The sequence below is a fragment of the Bos grunniens genome, chromosome 1 (assembly GCF_055505025.1).
Source record: "Bos grunniens cultivar Pamir isolate PY7600 chromosome 1, Bosgru_T2T1.0, whole genome shotgun sequence".
In the NCBI taxonomy this organism is placed as follows: domain Eukaryota; kingdom Metazoa; phylum Chordata; class Mammalia; order Artiodactyla; family Bovidae; genus Bos; species Bos grunniens.
Window position 1 is genome coordinate 100274920 of NC_141165.1, and position 20949 is coordinate 100295868.

The following is a 20949-nucleotide window of genomic DNA, read 5'->3' on the forward strand; positions in this document are numbered from 1 at the left end:
AAAATGGATGAACATGGTGAAAAGTTAACAAAGAGAAGATATAAAGAAGAACCAAACAGAGCTGAAGAATATAATAATTGAAATAAAAAATAAAGAAGTAGGAGTCAACATTAGATTAGATGGTGCAGCAGAATGGATCAATGAATTAGAGGACAGAATAGTTGAAGTCACTGAAACTGAGCAGGAAAAAATAATAAAAAGAAATGAAGACAATTTAAAGGAACTTTGAGACAACATCAAGCATACCAATATTTGCATTATAGAGGCCTCATAGGAAAAGAGCGAGAAAGAGACAGAGAACATATTTGAAGACATAACAACTGAACACATCCTTAACCTGGGAAATTAAACAGACATACAGGTCCAGGAAATACAGAGAGTCTTGAATAGAATCAACCCAAAAAGGAACTCACAAAAACACCTTTTAATTAAAATGCCAAAGTAAAGATAAGAGAGAATATTAAAATCTGCAAGGGAAAAACAAAAATTTACACACAAGGAAATTCTCATAAGACTATCAGCTGACTTTTCAGTAGAAAATCTGCAGGCCAGAAAGGGGTGGCATGATATATTTAAAGCGATGAAGAGAAAAACTTATAACCAAGAATACTCTACCTGGTAAGTATTTCATTGAGATTCAATGGAGAGATCAAAATTTTATAAACAAGCAAAAACTAAAAGAAGTCAACACCACTAAACCAACTTTACAACAAATGTTAAATGTTAAAAACAAAAAAGAAAAGGCTACAACTCAAAATATAAAATTTTACAAGCCAATCACAAAAGTAAAAATCTCATTGGTGAAAGCAAATATACAGTAAAGGTAGTAAATAAACAATGTATAAAGTATAAGGAAGGTTAAAAGACAAAGGGGGTAAAATTATCTATATCCACAATGAGTAGTTTAAGAATTGTTGTTGTTTTAGTTGCTAAGTCATGTCTGCCTCTTTTACGACCTCATGAACTGTAGCCCACCAGGCTCCTTTGTCCTTGGGATTTCCCAGGCAAGAATACTGGAGTGAGTTGCCATTTCCTTCTCAAAGGGAATCTTCCTGACCCAGGGATCAAACCTGTTTCTCTTCCATTGGCAGATGGAGTCTTTACCACAGAGTTACCTGGGAGGCTATATTAAGGGATACACAAAACAAAATGGTGTAAAATATGATGTAAAACCTGCACACATTGTGAGGGAAAATGCAGAGTTGTAAAAATGCATTTAAATAGATAAGCAACTTAAGATAACCATACATATATCAGTTCAGTTCAGTTTGAAAGGTTGTTGTTGAATCACGCGAATACACCGGGATTCTTGGCCCCCGGAGGAGAAGAATTCAATCCGGGGCCAGAGACAAGGCTTGATCACTCAGAGCTTTTGTGTAATAAAGTTTTATTAAAGTATAAAGGAGATAGAGAAAGCTTCTGACATAGGCATCAGAAGAGGGTAGAAAGAGTACCCCCTTGCTAGTGTTAACCATGAAGTTATATACTCCAAAGAATGTCTGGAGGTTGTAAACACCTCCCATAATTTACATTTTAAGACAGAATTAGCCAGAAGGTTTGATCCAGAGACTGTCCTTAGGCAGGATACATTATTGTTATATAATCCTAAGGAATGTGGAGAAAGAAAAAAAGTTTGTCCTTTCTTCCTCCTTGAGAATTCCAGACCCCTCTCTCCTTGGGGACCCCTAGACTCCCTATCAACCTGCCTAGGAAATGACTCTCTCAAGTTCAGTTACTCAGTCATGTCTGACTCTTTGTGACTCCATGGACTGCAACATGCCAGGTCTCCCTGTCCTCCACCAACTCCCGGAGCCTACTCAAATTCATGTCCATCGCGTCAGTGATGCCATCCAACCATCTCATCCTCTGTTGTCCCCTTCTCCTCCCACCTTCAATCTTTCCCAGCATCAGGGTCTTTCCAATGACCCGGTTCTTCACATCAGGCGGCCAAAGTATTGGAGTTTCAGCTTCAGCCCCAGTCCTTCCAATGAATATTCAGGACTTATTTCCTTTAGGATTGACTGGTTAGATCTCCTTGCAGTCCAAGGGACTCTCAAGAGTCTTCTCCAACACCACAATTCAAAAGCATCAATTCTTCGGAGCTCAGCTTTCTTTATAGGCAAACTCTCACATCCATACATGACTACTGGAAAAACCATAGCTTTGACTAGATGGACCTTTGTTAGCAAAGTAATGCTCTGCTTTTTAATATGCTGTCTAGGTTGGTCATAACTTTTCTTCCAAAGAGCAAGTGTCTTTTAATTTCATGGCTGCAGTTACCATCTGCAGTGATTTTGGAGCCTGAAAAAAATAAAGTCTCTCATTGTTTCTACTGTTTTCTCACCTATTTGCCATGAAGTGCTGGGACCAGATGCCACGATCTTAGTTTTCTGAATGTTTAGTTTTAAGCCAACTTCTTCACTCTCCTTTTTCACTTTCATCAAGAGGCTCTTTAGTTCTTCTTCACTTTCTGCCATAAGGGTGGTGTCATCTGTACAACTGAGGTTATGGACATTTCTCCTGGCAATCTTGGTTCTAGCTTGAGCTTCATCCAGCCTGGAATTCTGCATGATGTACTGTGCATATGTTAAATAAGCAGGATGACAATATACAGCCTTGACATACTCCTTTCCCAATTTGGAACCAGTCTGTTGTTCCATGTCCAGTTCTAACTGTTGCTTCTTGATCTGCAAACAGATTTCTCAGGAGACAGGTCAGGCGGTCTGGTATTTTCATTTCTTGTGAATTTTCCGCTGTTTATTGTAAGCCACACAGTCAAAGGCTTTGGTATAGTCAATAAAGCAAAAGTAGATGTTTTTCTAGAACTCTCTTGCTTTTTTGATGATCCTTCAGATGTTGGCAATTTGACCTCTGGTTCCTCTGCCTTTTCTAAATCCAGCTTGAACATCTGGAAGTTCACAGTTCATGTACTGTTGAAGCCTGGCTTGGAGAATTTTGAGAATTACTTTGCTAGCATGTGAGATGAGTGCAACTGTGCGGTAGTTTGAGCATTCTTTGGCTTTACCTTTCTTGGGATTGGAATGAAAACTGACCTTTTCCAGTCTTGTGGCCACTGCTGAGTTTTCCAAATTTGCTGGCATATTGAGTGCAGCACTTCCACAGCATCATCTTTCAGGATTTGGAATAGTTCAACTGGAATTCCATCACCTCCACTAGCTTTGTTCATAGTGATGCTTTCTAAGGTCCACTTGACTTCACATTCCAGGATGTCTGGCTCTAGGTCAGTGATCACATCATTGTGATTATCTGGGTCGTGAAGATCTATTTTGTACAGTTCTTCTGTGTATTCTTGCCATCTCTTCTTAATATCTTCTGCTTCTGTTAGGGCCATACCATTTCTGTCCTTTATCGAGCCCATCTTTGCATGAAATGTTCCCTTGGTATCTCTGATTTTCTTGAAGAGATCCCTAGTCTTTCCCATTCTGTTGTTTTCCTCTATTTCTTTGCATTGATCGCTGAAGAAGGCTTTCTTATCTCTTCTTGCTATTCTTTGGAACTCTGCATTCAGATACTTATATCTTTCCTTTTCTCCTTTGCTTTTTGCTTCTCTTCTTTTCACAGCTATTTGTAAGGCCTCCCCAGACAGCCATTTTGCTTTTTTGCATGTCATTTCCATGGAGATAGTCTTGATCCCTGTCTCCTGTACAATGTCACCAACCTCAGTCCATAGTTCATCAGGTACTCTTTCTATCAGATCTAGGCCCTTAAATCTAATTCTCATTTCCACTGTATAATCATAAGGGATTTGATTTAGGTCATACCTGAATGGTCTAGTGGTTTTCCTTACTTTCTTCAATTTAAGTCTGAATTTGGCAATAAGGAGTTCATGGTCTGAGCCACAGTCAGCTCCTGGTCTTGTTTTTGCTGACTGTATAGAGCTTCTCCATCTTTGACTGCAAAGAATATAATCAATCTGATTTTTGTGTTGACCATCTGGTGATGTCCATGTATAGAGTCTTCTCTTGTGTTGTTGGAAGAGGGTGTTTGTTATGACCAGTGCATTTTCTTGGCAAAACTCTATTAGTCTTTGCCCTGCTTCATTGCGTATTCCAAGGCCAAATTTGCCTGTTACTCCAGGTGTTTCTTGACTTCCTACTTTTGCATTCCAGTCCCCTATAATGAAAAGGACATCTTTTTTGGGTGTTAGTTCTAAAAGGTCTTGTAGTTCTTCATAGAACCATTCAACTTCAGCTTCTTCAGCGTTACTGGTTGGGGCATAGACTTGGATTACTGTGATATTTAATGGTTTGCCTTGGAAACGAACAGAGATCATTCTGTTGTTTTTGAGATTGCATCCAAGTACTGCATTTTGGACTCTTTTGTTGACCATGATAGCCACTCCATTTTTTCTGAGGGATTCCTGCCCGCAGTAGTAGATATAATGGTCATCTGAGTTAAATTCACCCATTCCAGTCCATTTCAGTTCACTGATTCCTAGAATGTTGACATTCACTCTTGCCATCTCTTGTTTGGCCACTTCCAATTTGCCTTGATTCATGGACCTGACATTCCAGGTTCCTCTGCAATATTGCTCTTTACAGCATCAGACCTTGCTTCTATCACCAGTCATATCCACAGCTGGGTATTGTTTTTGCTTTGGCTTCATCCCTTCATTCTTTCTGCAATTAGTTCTCCACTGATCTCCAGTAGCATATTGGGCACCTACTGACCTGGGGAGTTTCTCTTTCAGTATCCTATCATTTTGCCTTTTCATACTATTCATGGGGTTCTCAAGGCAAGAATACTGAAGTGGTTTGCCATTCCCTTCTCCAGTGGACCACATTCTGTCAAATCTCTCCACCATGACCCACCCGTCTTGGGTTGCCCCACGGGCATGGCTTAGTTTCATTGAGTTAGACAAGGCTGTGGTCCTAGTGTGATTAGATTGACCTCCTCCATAGTTTGGCCTCAGATCAAGCAACAGGGAGGGAACACAGCCTGGCCCATCAACAGAAAATTGGATTAAAGATTTACTGAACATGGCCCCACCCATCAGAACAAGACCCAGTTTCCCCCTCAGTTTCCCCCTCTCTCCCATCAGGTAGCTTTCATAACCCTCTTATCCTTATCCATCAGAGGGCAGACAGAATGAAAAACCGTAATCACAGAAAACTAACCAAACTGATTACATGGACCACAACCTTGTCTAGCTCAATGAAACTATGAGCCATGCTGTGTAGGGTCACCCAAGATGCACCCAAGGGTCATGGAGGAGAGTTCTGACAAAACGTGGTCCACTGGAGAAGAGAATGGCAAATCACTTCAGTATTCTTGCCTTGAGAACCCCATGAACAGTATGAAAAGGCAAAAAGGTATGACACTGAATGATGAACTCCCCAGGTCAGTAAGTGCCCAATATATGACTGGAGAAGAGTGGAGAAATAACTCCAGAAAGAATGAAGAGACAGAGCCAAAGCAAGCCAACAACCAGTTGTGGATGTGACCAGTGATGGAAGTAAAGTCTGATGCTGTAAAGAGCAATATTGCATAGGAACCTGGAATGTTAGGTTCATGAACCAAGGCAAAATCAAGGAAGTGGTCAAACAGGAGATGGTAAGGGTGAATGTCAACATTTTAGGAATCAGTGAACTAAAATGGACTGGAATGGGTGAATTTAACTCAGATGACCATTATATCTACTATTTTGGGCAAGAATCCCTTAGAAGAAATGGAGTAGCCATCATAGTCAACAAAAGAGTCCAAAATGCATACTTGGATCAATCTCAAAAACAACAGAATGATCTCTGTTCTTTTCCAAGACAAACCATTAAATATCACAGTAATCCAAGTCTATGCCCCAACCAGTAGTGCTGAAGAAGCTGAAATTGAATGGTTCTCTGAAGACCTACAAGACCTTCTAGAACTAACACCCAAAAATGATGTCCTTTGCATTATAGGGGACTGGAATGCAAAAGTAGGAAGTCAAGAGCTACCTGGAGTAACACCCTACTTAGATAAATGGATAGATCAACCAGGAAGAAAGTAATAAGGAAGCACTTGCTTTAAATGACACATTAGCCAGATTGACTTAGTAGAATTATAGAAAATATTCCATCCAAAAGGAACAGAATATACATTATTTTCAAGTGCACTTGGAATATGCTCCAGGATAGATCACATTCTAGGATACAAAGTTTGTCTCAATAAATGTAAGAAAATTAAAATCATATCAAAAATCTTTTCTGACCACAATGCTTTGAGACCAGAAATCAATTGCAAGGAAAAAATACAAAAGCCCACCAATACATGGAGGCTAAACAATATGCTACTAAGCAACCATAGATTACTGAAAAAAATCAAAGGAATCAAAAAGTACCTTAAGATAAAAATAAACACACAAGGATCCCAAATCTATGGGACATAGCAAAAACATTTCTATAATGGAATTTTAGAAGATCATTCACAGTAGATACTGTAGAAACAAACCATAATTATCTTCCATTGAATTCCACACAAATAAAAAAAGAAAAAAGAATGATACAGGTACTTGTTCCTTGTAGTTTTAGGGGTGGAATTCAGTTGGCCTGGAAAAAGCGATAAAATACAGAGAACAGAAAATAAAATAAAAATATATTTCTCACAAGTAAATAGATATATTGATTGCTTCATTTATTAGTTTAATTCTAGCTGTAATAGAAGGTCTTCCCTGGTGGTTCAGCAGTAAAGAATCTGCTTGCAATTCAGAAGATGCAAGTTTGATACCAGGGTAGGGATGATCCCCTGGAGAAGTAAATGGCAACCCATTCTAGTATTCTTGCCTGGGAAATCCCGTGGACAGAGGAGCCTGGCAGGCTACAGTCCATGAGGTGGCAAAAGAGTCAGACACAACTTAGCAACTAAACAACAACAAAACAATCCTGCATGTGTTACTTATATTTCCACTTAAATGATTTACTCAGAAACAATCTTGTCTTTTATTTCATTAAAACATTATGTGAACTTTATCACTTTAAAAAGCTTTACTTAGTTTCTTTTGATTAACCATCCCCAAAATGGATTTACATGGTTAACTTTAGGAAGATTATTTTCTTCAACAAAGACTACTGTTTTGTGGCCACTACAAGTACACATATGAAGGTTCTGAATGCTTTTCTGCCCACCAGAAGGATCATTTGATCAGCACTTCTTTAGCTTTTACTTCTGTCTTTGATGAGTTCACGTTTCACTCCCTATTCTTTGACCTTTCTTCTCTGCACATCCCTTTTGTAGCCATCCAAAGAGCCTCACAGACTTTGAGTGAGTAGAATTATAAAGAAGTATCACACATGCCAAATAAGTATTTAATTTCAAAATCATTCCAGTATTCCTCCCCAAATATTTTACTATGAGAGTGGGAATATGAAAATTTGCTCTATGGTATTGTAACTAAGCAATTTCAATGAAAATTTCCTTTTCATAGTATGTTTAGAAAAAAGAAATGGGTCTATTATTATTCCTAAAAATTTCCCTAGATAAGGAACTCTGGGGAGTTAAATTCTATCTTGCCTGTCTTGATTGCATTCTCCTACATGGCTAGAATGGGATTTCCCTGGTGGCTCAGTTGGTAAAGAATCTGCCTGCAATCCAGGAGTCCCGAGCTCAATCTCCGTGTCAGGAAGCTCCCCTGGAGAAGGGAATGGCTGCTCTGCTCACTCCAGTATTCTTGCCTGAAGAATTCCATGCACAAAGGAGCCTAGCCGGCTACAGTTCATGGGCTCACAAAGAGTCAGACAGGGCTAAGTGACTAACACTTTCACTTTATGTTCATACGGCTAGCAGCTAAGTCGCTTCAGTAGTGTCCTACTCTGCGCGACCCCATAGACGGCAACCCACCAGGCTCCTCTGTCCCTAGGATTCTCCAGGCAAGAATACTGGAGTGGGTTGCCATTTCCTTCTGCAATGCATGCACGCATGCTAAGTCGCTTCAGTCGTGTCTGTGTGCGATCCCATAGACGGCAGCCCACCAAGCTCCATCCACAGGATTCTCTAAGCAAGAATACTGGAGTGGGTTGCCATTTCCTTCTCCATCATACGGCTAGACTAGCCACTCTCTCTCTTTCTCATTTCCTAATTCAGCAACCTGTATCTTCATATTTCAAATTTTCTACAACTCTATCTTATCTAGGAATCTCACTTCCACTAGAATTCTGGGAAAACAGTGTTCATTGGCTCTTTGCCACTAATCTACTGTTCCTAAGCTTTAAATTAATATAGCAACACAATTTCTAGAGTTTCCTTTTCACCCTTGCTTAGGTACTTACTTATTTTTAAAATACAACAGCCTTAATACTTCAAGGATTGCCACAGATGTTCAGAGGTAATGATGCTGTGTATCTTCTATGGAGAAGGCATCGGCACCCACTCCAGTACTCTTGCCTGGAAAATCCCATGCACAGAGGAGCCTGGTAGGCTGCAATCCATGGGGTCGCTAGGAGTCGGACATAACTGAGCGACTTCACTTTCACTTTTCACTTTCATGCATTGGAGAAGGAAATGGCAACCCACTCCAGTGTTCTTGCCTAGAGAATCCCAGGGACGGGGAAGCCTGGTGGGCTGCCGTCTATGGGGTTGCACAGAGTCGGACACGACTGAAGCGACTTAGCAGCAGCAGCAGCACTTTCTAAGACTGTACTGTGTCAGCCAATCAAGTCATGGGTTGTGAACCTAAAGCCAATGGGTGCAGGCCAGGGGCGGGGCTTAGAGCAAGTAACTGTCAATGAGGTTGCAGTTGGTTGTGGCTGTTTCTGGATGAACGGATTAGCTACCTTCCACCTATCACTTACATACTACATAATACTCCTCCTGAAGCTCTGGATGGTGAGTCTCCTTTAGCTTCCCATTCAGGAAATTGCCCTTCCCCGCTGGTACTTTGTTCCTCAAAGAGGAAACAAATGCTTTCACAGTATTCCAGCTACAGATCCAGCAACCATTCGTCTTGTAGTTTCCACTTTTTCTATGGCAGCCAATCACAGACTTTCCCGAAGATCAACCAGCCTCTCCGTGTGACTTTCTGTTCCTTAGCCCCTGCCCCTCCTCCATTACACTTCCCGTATCAACTTTCCAAACTGCTCACCTACCTAGTATTTATTCCCTTTGCCTTACAAGGCACTAAGAGGAAACCACACTGTCGCCGTGGCTAATCTTAGGTGTATGGAGCAGAGCCGAGAGCAAGGAAGGGCTCATTCTAGTGAAGAAATCCTAGGAAGGCAACAGACCGCCTACTTTCACAGCGTTTGTGAGTAAGAACCTGCTCTGTTGTGTGATCAGAGAGTCCAACTCCAGTTTTTTATCTGTCATAAATCCTGAGCACTTTGCAGCTTCTTAAGATTACTGGGCTTCCACAGCACTTTTTTCAGGATACTTTTGTCACTTAATTCCTGCAAAAAGTAGTGATTAAAAGGAAGAAATATTTACCATTTTCAGGGACAGAGTGAATCAGTATGATTTCCACACCATGAGAAAGAGAATTTCTCAAGGCTGACTGATGTTGGGGACAAATCCATGGGCCATTTGAGAGGACAGTTATTAACCTCACACAGAAAGAGATTTGAGGCATTATTTAATTTTCCTGATAAGTTAATGTAGGAAACCCATGTGGCAATTTTAAGACAAATCAGTATTTTTTTCCTTAATGCATGTGACATGGACTCATAAACTTATTCAAAGTTGTTTAAAGTCAATTTAAGCTGAATAATAATAATTGTAATTACATTGAAAGTCTGTTTAATCTAAACTGCTACTTCTTTATCCATATTTTTAAAAGTGTCTTGAATAATATTAGCATTTACATGCTAACTTAACATGAGATCATTTTGTGGGAGTAAAGTTTTGTTAGGTGAATTTGGAGTGGAAATTGAAGAAACTAATTTGAGTTTTCACAGCCAAACAGTGAAATTCTGCTGATTTTGATCTTATATTTCCCTAAAGTTCAAGTATAATTAAGATTTGGAGTAATTTTATTCTTTTATAAAAGGGTTTTATTAGAATTGAATATACAAACACTTATTAAGGTTTTCAAATAAGCTATTTTAGAAATGAGAAACCTGCTTATGGGATCATGTATCCCTGCTTTTAGTTTGGAAAACAATCGACTCCTTAACTGTATTAAATTCTGCAAGCATATAGGAGTATACAACTATGATGCAGAAAATATTTTCCTTTTTTGTTCAAGCCCTTTTGCTTTGTAACAGTGAGAAAATTAATAGGTGACATTGACAATATTTTACTAACCAGTTTGATTCTGAGAGCAAATACACCAGTCTTTCAGTGTTCTTCCCTAATGGCACAGATTTCTCCTAGAGCAGTGCTTCTAAATAGGCTGACTATTAGAATCACTGGGAAGCTTTTAAGGTTCCCAATACTCAGTCTGCACTTTATACCAATTAAATTAACCTCTGGGGATCCACCCAGGTAAATACCTATATTTTTAAAACAATCTGATTCTAATATGTAGCCAAGGTTAAAAATGTCTGTCTTAGAAGGATAACTGAGCTTACTCTGCTGTATCACTATACTATTATCAAGATCCCCTGGTCTACTTCCAGTTCTTAACATGTTACAATGAGGTTAAGGAATTTAGAAATTCTTCTAGGGAAAATGAAACCAACAAGTAAAAAAAAAAAAAAGCAGCCCCAGACACTGGGAAACTGGTCTGACACTTAGGGCTAGATATCACTCAGTGTTACCACAAGCTGGTGTGATGTTCACAGCTAGTCCATGTTGTTCTCTCATTTGACATAAATAATCTCACAGAACATCAAAATCAAATGAGGTCACTATGAGATGATAATAAAATTGGACAGAAGAAGTCACCATGCAACCCATCCAATACCAAACACCTCTCATTCTTGTCTAAAATGAGTGGCTGCTGCTTCTGTACTCAATACAGCTTTATCCCCATTCCAGTTTGCTTTCCCTATAGATAAGAGTTATTGAGTACCCAACCACAGAATTGTCCTTGCTTTCTGACAGCACCCAAGTTAGAATAAAGTCTCACTTCCTTAGACCCTCCTTCTCCAATATTACCAAGATCCATAATTAGTTCTTTCTAATTTTTTGGGCTCCAAAATCACTGCCGATGGTGACTGCAGCCATGAAATTAAAAGACGCTTACTCCTTGGAAGGAAAGTTATGACCAACCTAGATAGCATATTCAAAAGCAGAGACATTACTTTGCCAACAAAGATCCGTCTAGTCAAGGCTATGTTTTTCCCAGTGGTCATGTTTGGATGTGAGAGTTGGACTGTGAAGAAAGCTGAGTGCCGAAGAATTGATGCCTTTGAACTGTGCTGTTGGAGAAGACTCTTGAGAGTCCCTTGGACTGAAAGGAGATCCAACCAGTCCATTCTGAAGGAGATCAGCCCTGGGATTTCTTTGGAAAGAATGGTGCTAAAGCTGAAACTCCAGTACTTTGGCCACCTGATGCAAAGAGTTGACTCATTGGAAAAGACTCTGATGTTGGGAGGGATTGGGGGCAAGAGGAGAAGGGGACAACAGAGGATGAGATGGCTGGATGGCATCACTGACTCGGTGGACATGAGTCTGAGTGAATTCCAGGAGTTGGTGATGGACAGGGAGGCCTGGCGTGCTGTGATTCATGGGGTCGCAAAGAGTCGGACACGACTGAGGAACTGAACTGAACTGAATATCCTTTAATTGATGCTTTTGAACTGTGGTGTTGGAGAAGACTCTTGAGAGTCCCTTGGACTGCAAGGAGATCCAACCAGTCCATTCCAAAGGAGATCAGCCCTGGGTGTTCTTTGGAAGGAATGATGCTAAAGCTGAAAGTCCAGTACTTTGGCCACCTCATGCGAAGAGTTGACTCATTGGAAAAGACTCTGATGCTGGGAGGGATTGGGGGCAGGAGGAGACGGGATGAGATGGCTGGATGGCATCACCAACTTGATGGATGTGAGTTTGAGTGAACTCCGGGAGATGGTGATGGACAGGGAGGCCTGACGTGCTGTGATTCATGGGGTCGCAAAGAGTCAGACACAACTGAGCAACTGAACTGAACTGAACTGAACTGACTATCCTTTTACTGAAACCCCCTACCACAGTTCCCCAGGGTGGATATGTCTCCCTCACTGAGACACATAATACACCAAACTTGTCAACTACAGATGTGTTTCTGGGGTCTTCACCAGAAGGACACTGATACCCTTTCTCAAAATACCTGACTCAAGAATATTGGAAAAAAATGTTGGCTTAGAGACAGAAGATTGAGCAAGGTTGCCTTTGAATTGGGTGAAGCACAGTGGTTACTAACCTTAGCTACACATTAAAATCACTTGGGGAGCGAGGCTGCCATGCAGACTGATTTAAATAGGAATCGTGGGGATAAGACTCATCACCAGTGTTATCATATCTCCCCAAGTGATTTCAAAGAAAGTTATAAATACAAGGAGAGAAATTACACAGACTGGGAAAGTATAGAAATTAGAAAACCGAAGCCAACAGCAGGTTGCCCAGAGTCTTTTCTGCTGTAAGCCTCAGCCCAGCAGATCTTTGCATGTGGGCACTCAGACCAGAGAGCTGCCGCTTTCACATTGGTGTTAATATGGCACAGTGTTTGCAAGGCTCTTTGATGCTGGTGATATAATACCATGTGGAAAGAAGCAGAAAGTATGATTAGATAAAGATGAACCCAACTGTGTAAATAAAATACAGAAGAGCCACTAGATGACATGATAGTGCAAAAATTTTTGCTGTTTTTGAAATGTTTGTTTATATATTTATTTCAAAAATGTTCACAATAAGCATATATTTATTTAATTAGTTTTCTTTCAAAAGGTTGTTTAGATAGTCAGAAAAGAGCATATAAGAAAACGTATAAGTATATGAAATATGAAACTGAAAAAGTCATTGCTGGATCATGAGAGGAAGTTTAGTAATAACTAGTTGATTGCTTAGCAAGGCAGCAAGGTGAGATGCTAAGAGATGCTAGAAAATGTTAAACCAATATTAGGAGAGATAAAATTGAAAGAATTCCCTCCATGAGGTTTAAGACCCTGATGTAAAACGTTCCTTACCATGGGGAGCAAGTGAGATTGGCAGACTGCAGCTCTCACCTATTTCTTCAGACCAAGACACATCATGGCCCTTGTTCTTCTTCCAAGAAGTAACGATGGAAACATGTAACAATTCTCCTGTTTTAAATCATTTTGGTTTCAATATTTTTCTTAGGTCCTTAGTTGCTATAAAAATATTTAAAAATTAGAGAAAACCTAGCTCATGAATGTCTTAAAGCAGATAAAATATTATTATTGAATATCATCATGGTCTATTGATTTCTCTCTGCATATAACAAGAAAAGAGATCAGAATATTCTGCCCCCTCCACCACTTTCCACTTTGGAATAGCTGCCTGAACATGCTTTCAGAAGCTCAGATAAGTGAGGGCAAACCCCTCAGTTGTCCATCCTGAGAAAAAAGTAACTAAACTTTTTCTTTATTATTTAAACAGAAAACATCGTAGAAGAGGAAAGCATCCCTAATTTTGGCAAACTCTAAGAAATTACTGGAAATAAGGACAAATATAGGCTTTTTTCTTTATTTTTTTAAGAAAAGCTTTAGGAGGCCACCAAGAAGAAAAATCTAACTTTCTTTTTGTTCTAGGCAAGTTTTGCAGAGTCCTGAGAGTTGGATTCAGACAGCCTGTGAGAAACCACAGGATGGATGGACAAATTTCTAATCTCACTTTTCATAGGAAAGAGTTTACTGATGAATGGCTGGAAGTTTTTAGGCATTCATTCTTGGAAACTTCTCAGGAACTCCCTAAAATCATTCTAATATTGTCTTTGATCTGTATGATTGGAGGTAGGTGCAATTCTGTTTATTTCAGTGTATTCTGTGGGTGTATTTTGTATATGTCACCGTATAGAATTAAGGAAGGAGAAGGCAACAGCACCCCACTCCAGTACTCTTGCCTGGAAAATCCCATGCACAGAGGAGCCTGGTGGGCCGCAGTCTGTGGAGTCGCTATGAGTCGGACAAGACTCAGCGACTTCACTTCACTTTTCACTTTCATTGGAGAAGGAATGGCAACCCGCTCCAGTGTTCTTGCCTGGAGAATCCCAGGGATGGGGGAGCCTCATGGGTTGCCGTCTATAGGGTCGCACAGAGTCGGACACAACTGAAGTGACGCAGCAGCAGCAGCAGCAGCAGAATTAAGGAAGGTAACAATAGTAGGAAATTAGTGTTTTTTTTTTCTAAATTCATACCTCTATCCCAAGATTTCCAATCAAATGAATCCAATAATAATCTGCCCCTGAAGGGAGACCATGTAAATCTGATTCATATTCTTCACCTCTATTGGGCTCAGAGTATTCATACCTTCTTACTTGCTAAGTTATGGTTAGATTTAAGTGATGTGGTGAATTGAATCAGATTAACAGGAAATCAAAGGTTAGGGATTTTATTGTTAACCTGTATTATCATAAACTATAGTTTCATCCATATTTTTAAGTTAGCTGTCCCACATCTTTCTTTACTTGGAAAAAGAATTTTCAAAGTGATAGGTCTTCTGAATGATTCAGTTACTTTTTAACCCCTTGGCAATGGCACCCCACTCCAGTATTCTTGCCTGGAAAATCCCATGGATGGAGGAGCCTGGTAGGCTGCAGTCCATGGGATCTCAAAGAGTCGGACGTGACCGAGCAACTTCACTTTCACTTTTCCTTTTCATGCGTTGGAGAAGGAAATGGCAACCCACTCCAGTGTTCTTGCCTGGAGAATCCCAGGGATGGCAGAGCCTGATGGGCTGCTGTCTGTGGGGTCGCACAGAGTCGGACACGACTGAAGCGACTTAGCAGCAGCAGCAGCAACAGGAGCAGCAGCAGGTGTTCTCTTGGGATTCCTGTGTGACACTAGTGATAAAGAACCCATCTGCCAGTGCAGGAGACATGAGACTTGGGTTTGATCCCTGGGTGGAGAAGATCCCCTGGAGGAGGGCATGACAACCCACTCCAGTATTCTTGCTTGGAGAATCCCATGGACAGAGGAGCCTGGAGGGACACAGTCCATAGGGTGCCACAGAGTCCGGTCCTATTGAAGCAGCTTAGCACAGCACAGCACAGATGTTTTCTTAGGTTTTATCCAAATAGTAACATATGCTGAGAAGAACAGAACACCGTAGAAATCAAAAGAAAGCACAATTTTTGCATCCTTTGTCCTGATTAAGAATTGTATTACAAAGAATTAGGAAACATTAAACTGAAGGAAATGCTGTGATATTGTTTATTTATTGCACTTTGAGGGAATGAACAAAGTTAAGCATTCATTATAGGTTTTCTAATAGGTAGTGAAGTGAAAGTGTTAGTTACTCAGTCATGTCCAACTCTTTGTGACCCCATGGATTGTAGCCTGCCAGGCTCCTCCATCCATGGGACTTTCCAGGAAAGAATCCTTGAGTGGGTTGCCATTTCCTTCTCCAGGGGATATTCCCGACCCAGGGATCAAACCCAGGTCTCCTGTGTGCAGGCAGACTCTTTACTGTCTGAGCCACCAGGGAAGGTAGCTAGATTTTCTCATTGTTATACTAATTCCTCATTGTTATATTGAGAATCAGCCAGGATATTTCATTTTAGTTATTTATTAATCCCTTATTGCTGGATTGCTTAAAAAATGAAAGCTGATTTATAGCATGTACATATATTACTATAAATATTTTAGTAGTAACCCAAGAACCAATGATTACTAGCAATGTTTACTAAAGACTCTAAGGAAATAATACACATCATAAAACGAGTAAAGCATGAGTTTAGTAGATTACCAATTATACTGATTCTATGTGTTTAAGTGTGAGGGAGGGCTTCAGTTACTGTTTCGTCACTTACTTGCTATATTTCTATATTTCATTGTCTTCATATTAAGAAGTCATAACAAATTAAAGTTCTGTTAAGTGTGATACCTCATTGCCTTTCAATAGACATATTTTTTGCAGCACTTTTGAACCAACACTTGAAAGACTTTCCAATTCCTCTCCCTGTGATATTATTTTTACTTGGATGCAGTTTTGAAATGCTAAGTTTTACATCTGACAAGGTGTGTATAGTAAATATGTGTATTTTATTTTTGAGTATATCTAAGATTCATACAAAGATGGCTTAAGAAAATTTATAAGCATATCTTTTTACTGCTGTACCAGTTCATATATGCTTGTGATGTGAATAACATTAGATCAGCTGTGTAGAAAAAGGACCCAGGTATGAAAGAGCTGAAATCCAGCTTAACATCGTCAGAACAGAGCCTAGGTCTCAAACTTGGTAGGCAATTCAGAATGAATACACACATAGCTACTGAGAGTGTGAGTAGCTGAGTATTTAATCATAATTCAAAACCTTAGACAAGAAATTGGCTAACAAGATAGAAACCCAGAAAGACTTTGAACTACTGATACAAGACTCTATTACCAAGAGAATTCTGACATTGAACCAATCTATTGCCTCAGGAATGTTTCATAGGTTTTCCATTAGAATGGAGGTTCTCTGTATGCTTGGCTTGGAATATATCAAGAAACATACATTGAACCTCTTACATGGAGTTAGAAGTGAGAGAAAAAGCAAACCATATAGCCAAGGTATCTACAGTAATACTAAATAGTTGGGAACAGCTGTAGTCAGGTAGAGAAGAGAGAATATACTTACTACAAGGAATGTAGAATGCATTACTGGCACATTAAATAGTCCTCTAGCCCAGGGATTGGCAGCAAAGTTTTTTTTCTGTAAAAAGTCATATAGTGCATATTCTGGACTAAGCAGGCTGTATGATCTCTATCACAGCTACTCAATTCTGCCATTGTAATTTAAAAGCAGCCACAGACAGTCCATAAGTAAATTGGCATAGCTATATTCCAATAATACTTCATTTACCAAAAACAGGCATTGAGCCAGATTCGTTCCCAGGGACCATAGTTTGCCAATACCTGCCTTAGTTAATGGAGAAGGCAATGGCACGCCACCCCAGTACTCTTGCCTGGAAAATCCCATGGATGGAGGAGCCTGGTGGGCTGCTGTCCATGGGGTCGGCGCTAAGAGTCGGACATGACTCAGTGACTTCACTTCCACTTTTCACTTTCATGCATTGGAGAAGGAAATGGCAACCCACTCCAGTGTTCTTGCCTGGAGAATCCCAGGGACAGGGGAGCCTGGTGGGCTACCGTCTATGGGGTCGCATAGAGTCGGACACGACTGAAGCGACTTAGCAGCAGCAGCAGCAACCTTAGTTAATCCATATGTAAATAGGAATGTGTGTAAAAATGATTGACTTTCTCAAACAAATTATATCAGTGATGTTAAAAATGACAATGGAAACCATGTATCCAGGCAAAAATCAGAAGCAGGTTACTACTTCATTTGTTATGAACAGGTTTCATAATCATATGATATTTTACATAAATGTTACTTTAAATACTTCTATAAACTTTCCTATTTGTCAACAACTCTTAAAGGAAAGGCCCCTATGTCTAGAACTGTGAAGGGTCTAAGATTTTACTCAGGTTTCGATCTAATAAATTAACTTGCCACAGTTTCCCAATCCTGTCAAAACACACGGGACTCCTGGGCTAGAGACAAAGTACTCTGTTACTCATGGCAATAGCAGAATCCAGAGCCTAGGATTTTCTTGTTCCATTCTATGAACCCCATAAAGAGAAGTAAAGAGGGCAAGGTGAAATCTGCATACGCAATGGGTTACATTATAAGAGAGGAAATCTGAGTTTAGAGAACTTGAGTTATTAGATGATGGGCAGTGAGCTCATCTTCCCCCTTGCTCCAGAGAGAGATATTATCCTTATTACACTGGACAGTGATAGTAAACCTGCCCTTTGTTCTGGAGGGAGACATTTGCTGTATCTTCCAAAGCTGTTAGTACATACAAATATTCTTGAAAGAAAATATTCCTGGAAAAAAAGCGATCAGTGCCTCCACCCATAAGGTACAGAGAAACACAAGAGACCAGTGAAGAATTATGTTCCAGATACAAGAGTATCACCTAACCAGTAGGTACTCAGTGTTTCCTTCATGAGTGAATGTTGAATGGATGTGTTAATGAACCAAACTTATCTCTGCTCACCGTCAAGCAGGAAAGCCAATTTACTGACAGTGGATTGTGGTGAAGGAAAGCATCTATTATAAGGTGCCATACGAGGAGTACCAGACATCTAGTGCTCAAAAAGTCTTCGCTGATGGGTTTCAGCAAAGCATTTTAAAAGCAAGGCAAATGAGGGGAGTCCCAGGGTATGTGATCAACTTGTGCACAATTCTCTGATTGGTTGATGGTGAGGTAAAGTAAAATCATTGCAAATATTTCCTGGTTCCAACCAGACTCCTGAGGGGACGTGTTTATTTCTTTCATTTGGTGGGGATTTAGCATCTGTAAAATAACTCAGCAGATATTCGTCAGACACTATTATTTAGATACTTCAGAGAGGAGCTAAAGCAGAGGCTATGAGGGAGGGGTCTATCTGGGGAAGGCCCCATAGAATCCTGCTTAGTTACAGACACCCATAATAAGGTTTAAAAATTGCAACTAAATATTTTATGATAAAGGCCACTAATTAATTATTTCATGAACTGCATTAACTTCCTAGTCTCTTATTCCTACTGTTCTTCCGTGCACATTTACATAAGCCATGGCTAATTATGTAGTTTCTGGAATTTGATGTAATTGTTTACTCCTTTGTGGATTTTGTGCATGATGATCCATCTACCCAAAATCTCTTCTCTTGTATGCCTGAAAATCTCCTACATATCCTTTAGTACCTATGTCAATGTACTTCCTATGTTTGTTCCTTAAAAAGAAAGACTAGACATAAAGATGTCCATTAACTTTTTGCTGTAGCTGGTAATGACCTGATGGAAAACTGTAAAAATCCAACAGAGTTAAGACTTAAGCACTTATTATGTTGTGATGTGTCTTTTTATTTTTTGCTAGAGATAGGAATGCCTGACATGTATTCTATGCTAACAGACTAATGGGTAAATGAGAAAATAACAGTCTTATATTATTAGGTCCAAGAATATGCAGATGCCATACAATGGATGGATTCACACTTATTTTTTAATCTATTTACACCGGTAATCATCTTTAGTGTTGCATTTGATATGGATGTTTACCTGCTCCACAAGTTATTTTGGCAGGTAAGAAGTTATTTTGGCAGGTGTTATTTTCAATAATATTATTTACTCACAAACTACTACATGTTATATATGTTCAGGTTTTTCTTACATTTTAAAAAACTTAAAAAATTTTTTCTTACAAAAATTCTTTTTTACATTTAAAAAACTATTTTGAGATATAATTTACATGCAGTACTGTGCATACATTTTGAACATACAGTTTGATGAGTTTTGACAAATACCTGTGTAACCATCACCCAATCCAGATAAAAAATTTTCATCAACCTAGAGAATTCCCTCCGAATTTCTTTGAAGTCAGTCCCTTACCAATGTATCAGTGAGGCAATCCCTAATCCAACCTTTTTTTTTTAATGATTCAATTTAATTTGATTTATCTTAGAAATTTGTCCAAATATTGATGCGACTTTCAGCATAGACAGTAATTTGCAAGGTCATGGGGTACAAGTAGAAAGACTAATTTTCTCATTATTTGTTATTTCCATATACTACATTTCTTTTGAATATTAATTAATAATCAGAAAAAAAGTAGGATATGGTTTCTATAGCTTTATTCTTAAAGTCTCAAGTAGATGCCAGGTGAAAAAAATTATATAGTGACTTTTACAGGCATTATTTTCAAAAATCATTCCTAAGAAAGATAAATTATATTCAATCAAATTGATTTTTAAAAATCCATTACATATTGTTTTTCGCTGGTTCTTCAATAATTACATAATAGTTTCATTGTCTTCCATGTATGACTTAGATTCATGATCAAAAATAATAAATCTCTGCTTTGGTACCACTGTAGTTTTCTTTTTTCTAAAAGTTTTTATTTTTGATGAAGTCCAATTTGTCCAAATATTGAAAATTTTTTCTTTTAGAATTTGTGTTTTTATGTCATATTAAAAAATTATTTCCTAATTCAATGTCACTAAGATGTTCTCTTATGTTTTCTTCTAGAAGTTTAATAAGTTTAGATTTCACATTTAGGCCTATGATCTAATTTGAGCTAATTTTTTAATGACATGAGATGCATGTTCAGTTTCATTTTATTTTTTCATTTGGACTTTCAATTTTTACAGAATCTTTTTTTTCTTCAGTTTTATTGCGATATAATCAACTTGGATCACTATATAAGTTTAAGGGCCACAGCATAATGATTAATATTCATCATGAAATAATTATAATAAGTTCAGTGAATATCCATCATTTCATGCAGTTACAAAATTAAAGAAATAGAAAAAATATTTTTCTTTGTAATGAGAATTCTTAGGATTTACTCTCTTAACAACTTATATAACTTACAGCAATGTTAATCATATTTATCATGTTATACATTATATTCCTATTACTTGTTTATCTCATAATTAGAAGTTTGTAAGTTTGTATCTTTGTACTGTCTTCATCCAATTCTCCTTCTCACTTCCCCTGTGGTTACCACTGTCTCTGGTAACCACAACTGTGGTCTCCTTTTCCATGAGTTTGTTTGCTTATTTATTTATTTTTGAAGTATAATTGACCTACATCACTGTGCTAATTCCTGTTATACAACATAGTGATTCAATATTTATATACTTTTCGAAGTGGTCATCACAATAATTCTAGTTACAGTATGTCACCATACAAAAATATCAGTTTTTGACTGTATTCCCCACACTGTACGTTTCAAACCTGTGACTCATTTGTTTTGTGCTGAAGGTTTGTATTTCTTAATCTCCCACAGCTATTTCTTTCCTTCTCTCAATCCCCTCTCCAGGTGGTTACCTGTTTGCTCTCTTTATGCCTCTGTTTCTGTTCTGCTGTTTGTTCACTTAGCATACTACCCTCTA

General features: G+C 38.9%; 1 protein-coding gene across 7 annotated transcripts in view; it reads left to right on the forward strand.

Moving 5' to 3' along the window:
- SLC9C1 (solute carrier family 9 member C1) overlaps positions 1-20949 on the forward strand; it is a 143343-nt gene that overhangs the window by 16602 nt on the left and 105792 nt on the right. For 5 of the 7 annotated variants that reach the window (XM_086406771.1, XM_086406807.1, XM_086406780.1 and 2 more), the window contains 3 exons: positions 13617-13817; positions 15943-16043; positions 19010-19138. The exons of 1 other annotated variant lie outside the window; for it this stretch is intronic. In XM_086406771.1, coding sequence (XP_086262897.1) covers positions 13673-13817; positions 15943-16043; positions 19010-19138 — 375 coding nt within the window. In that variant the 5' untranslated portion in view covers positions 13617-13672. Of the gene's footprint in view, positions 1-8754; positions 9236-13616; positions 13818-15942; positions 16044-19009; positions 19139-20949 lie in introns of those variants that run through there. One more of the 7 variants, XM_086406763.1, reaches the window with a different exon arrangement.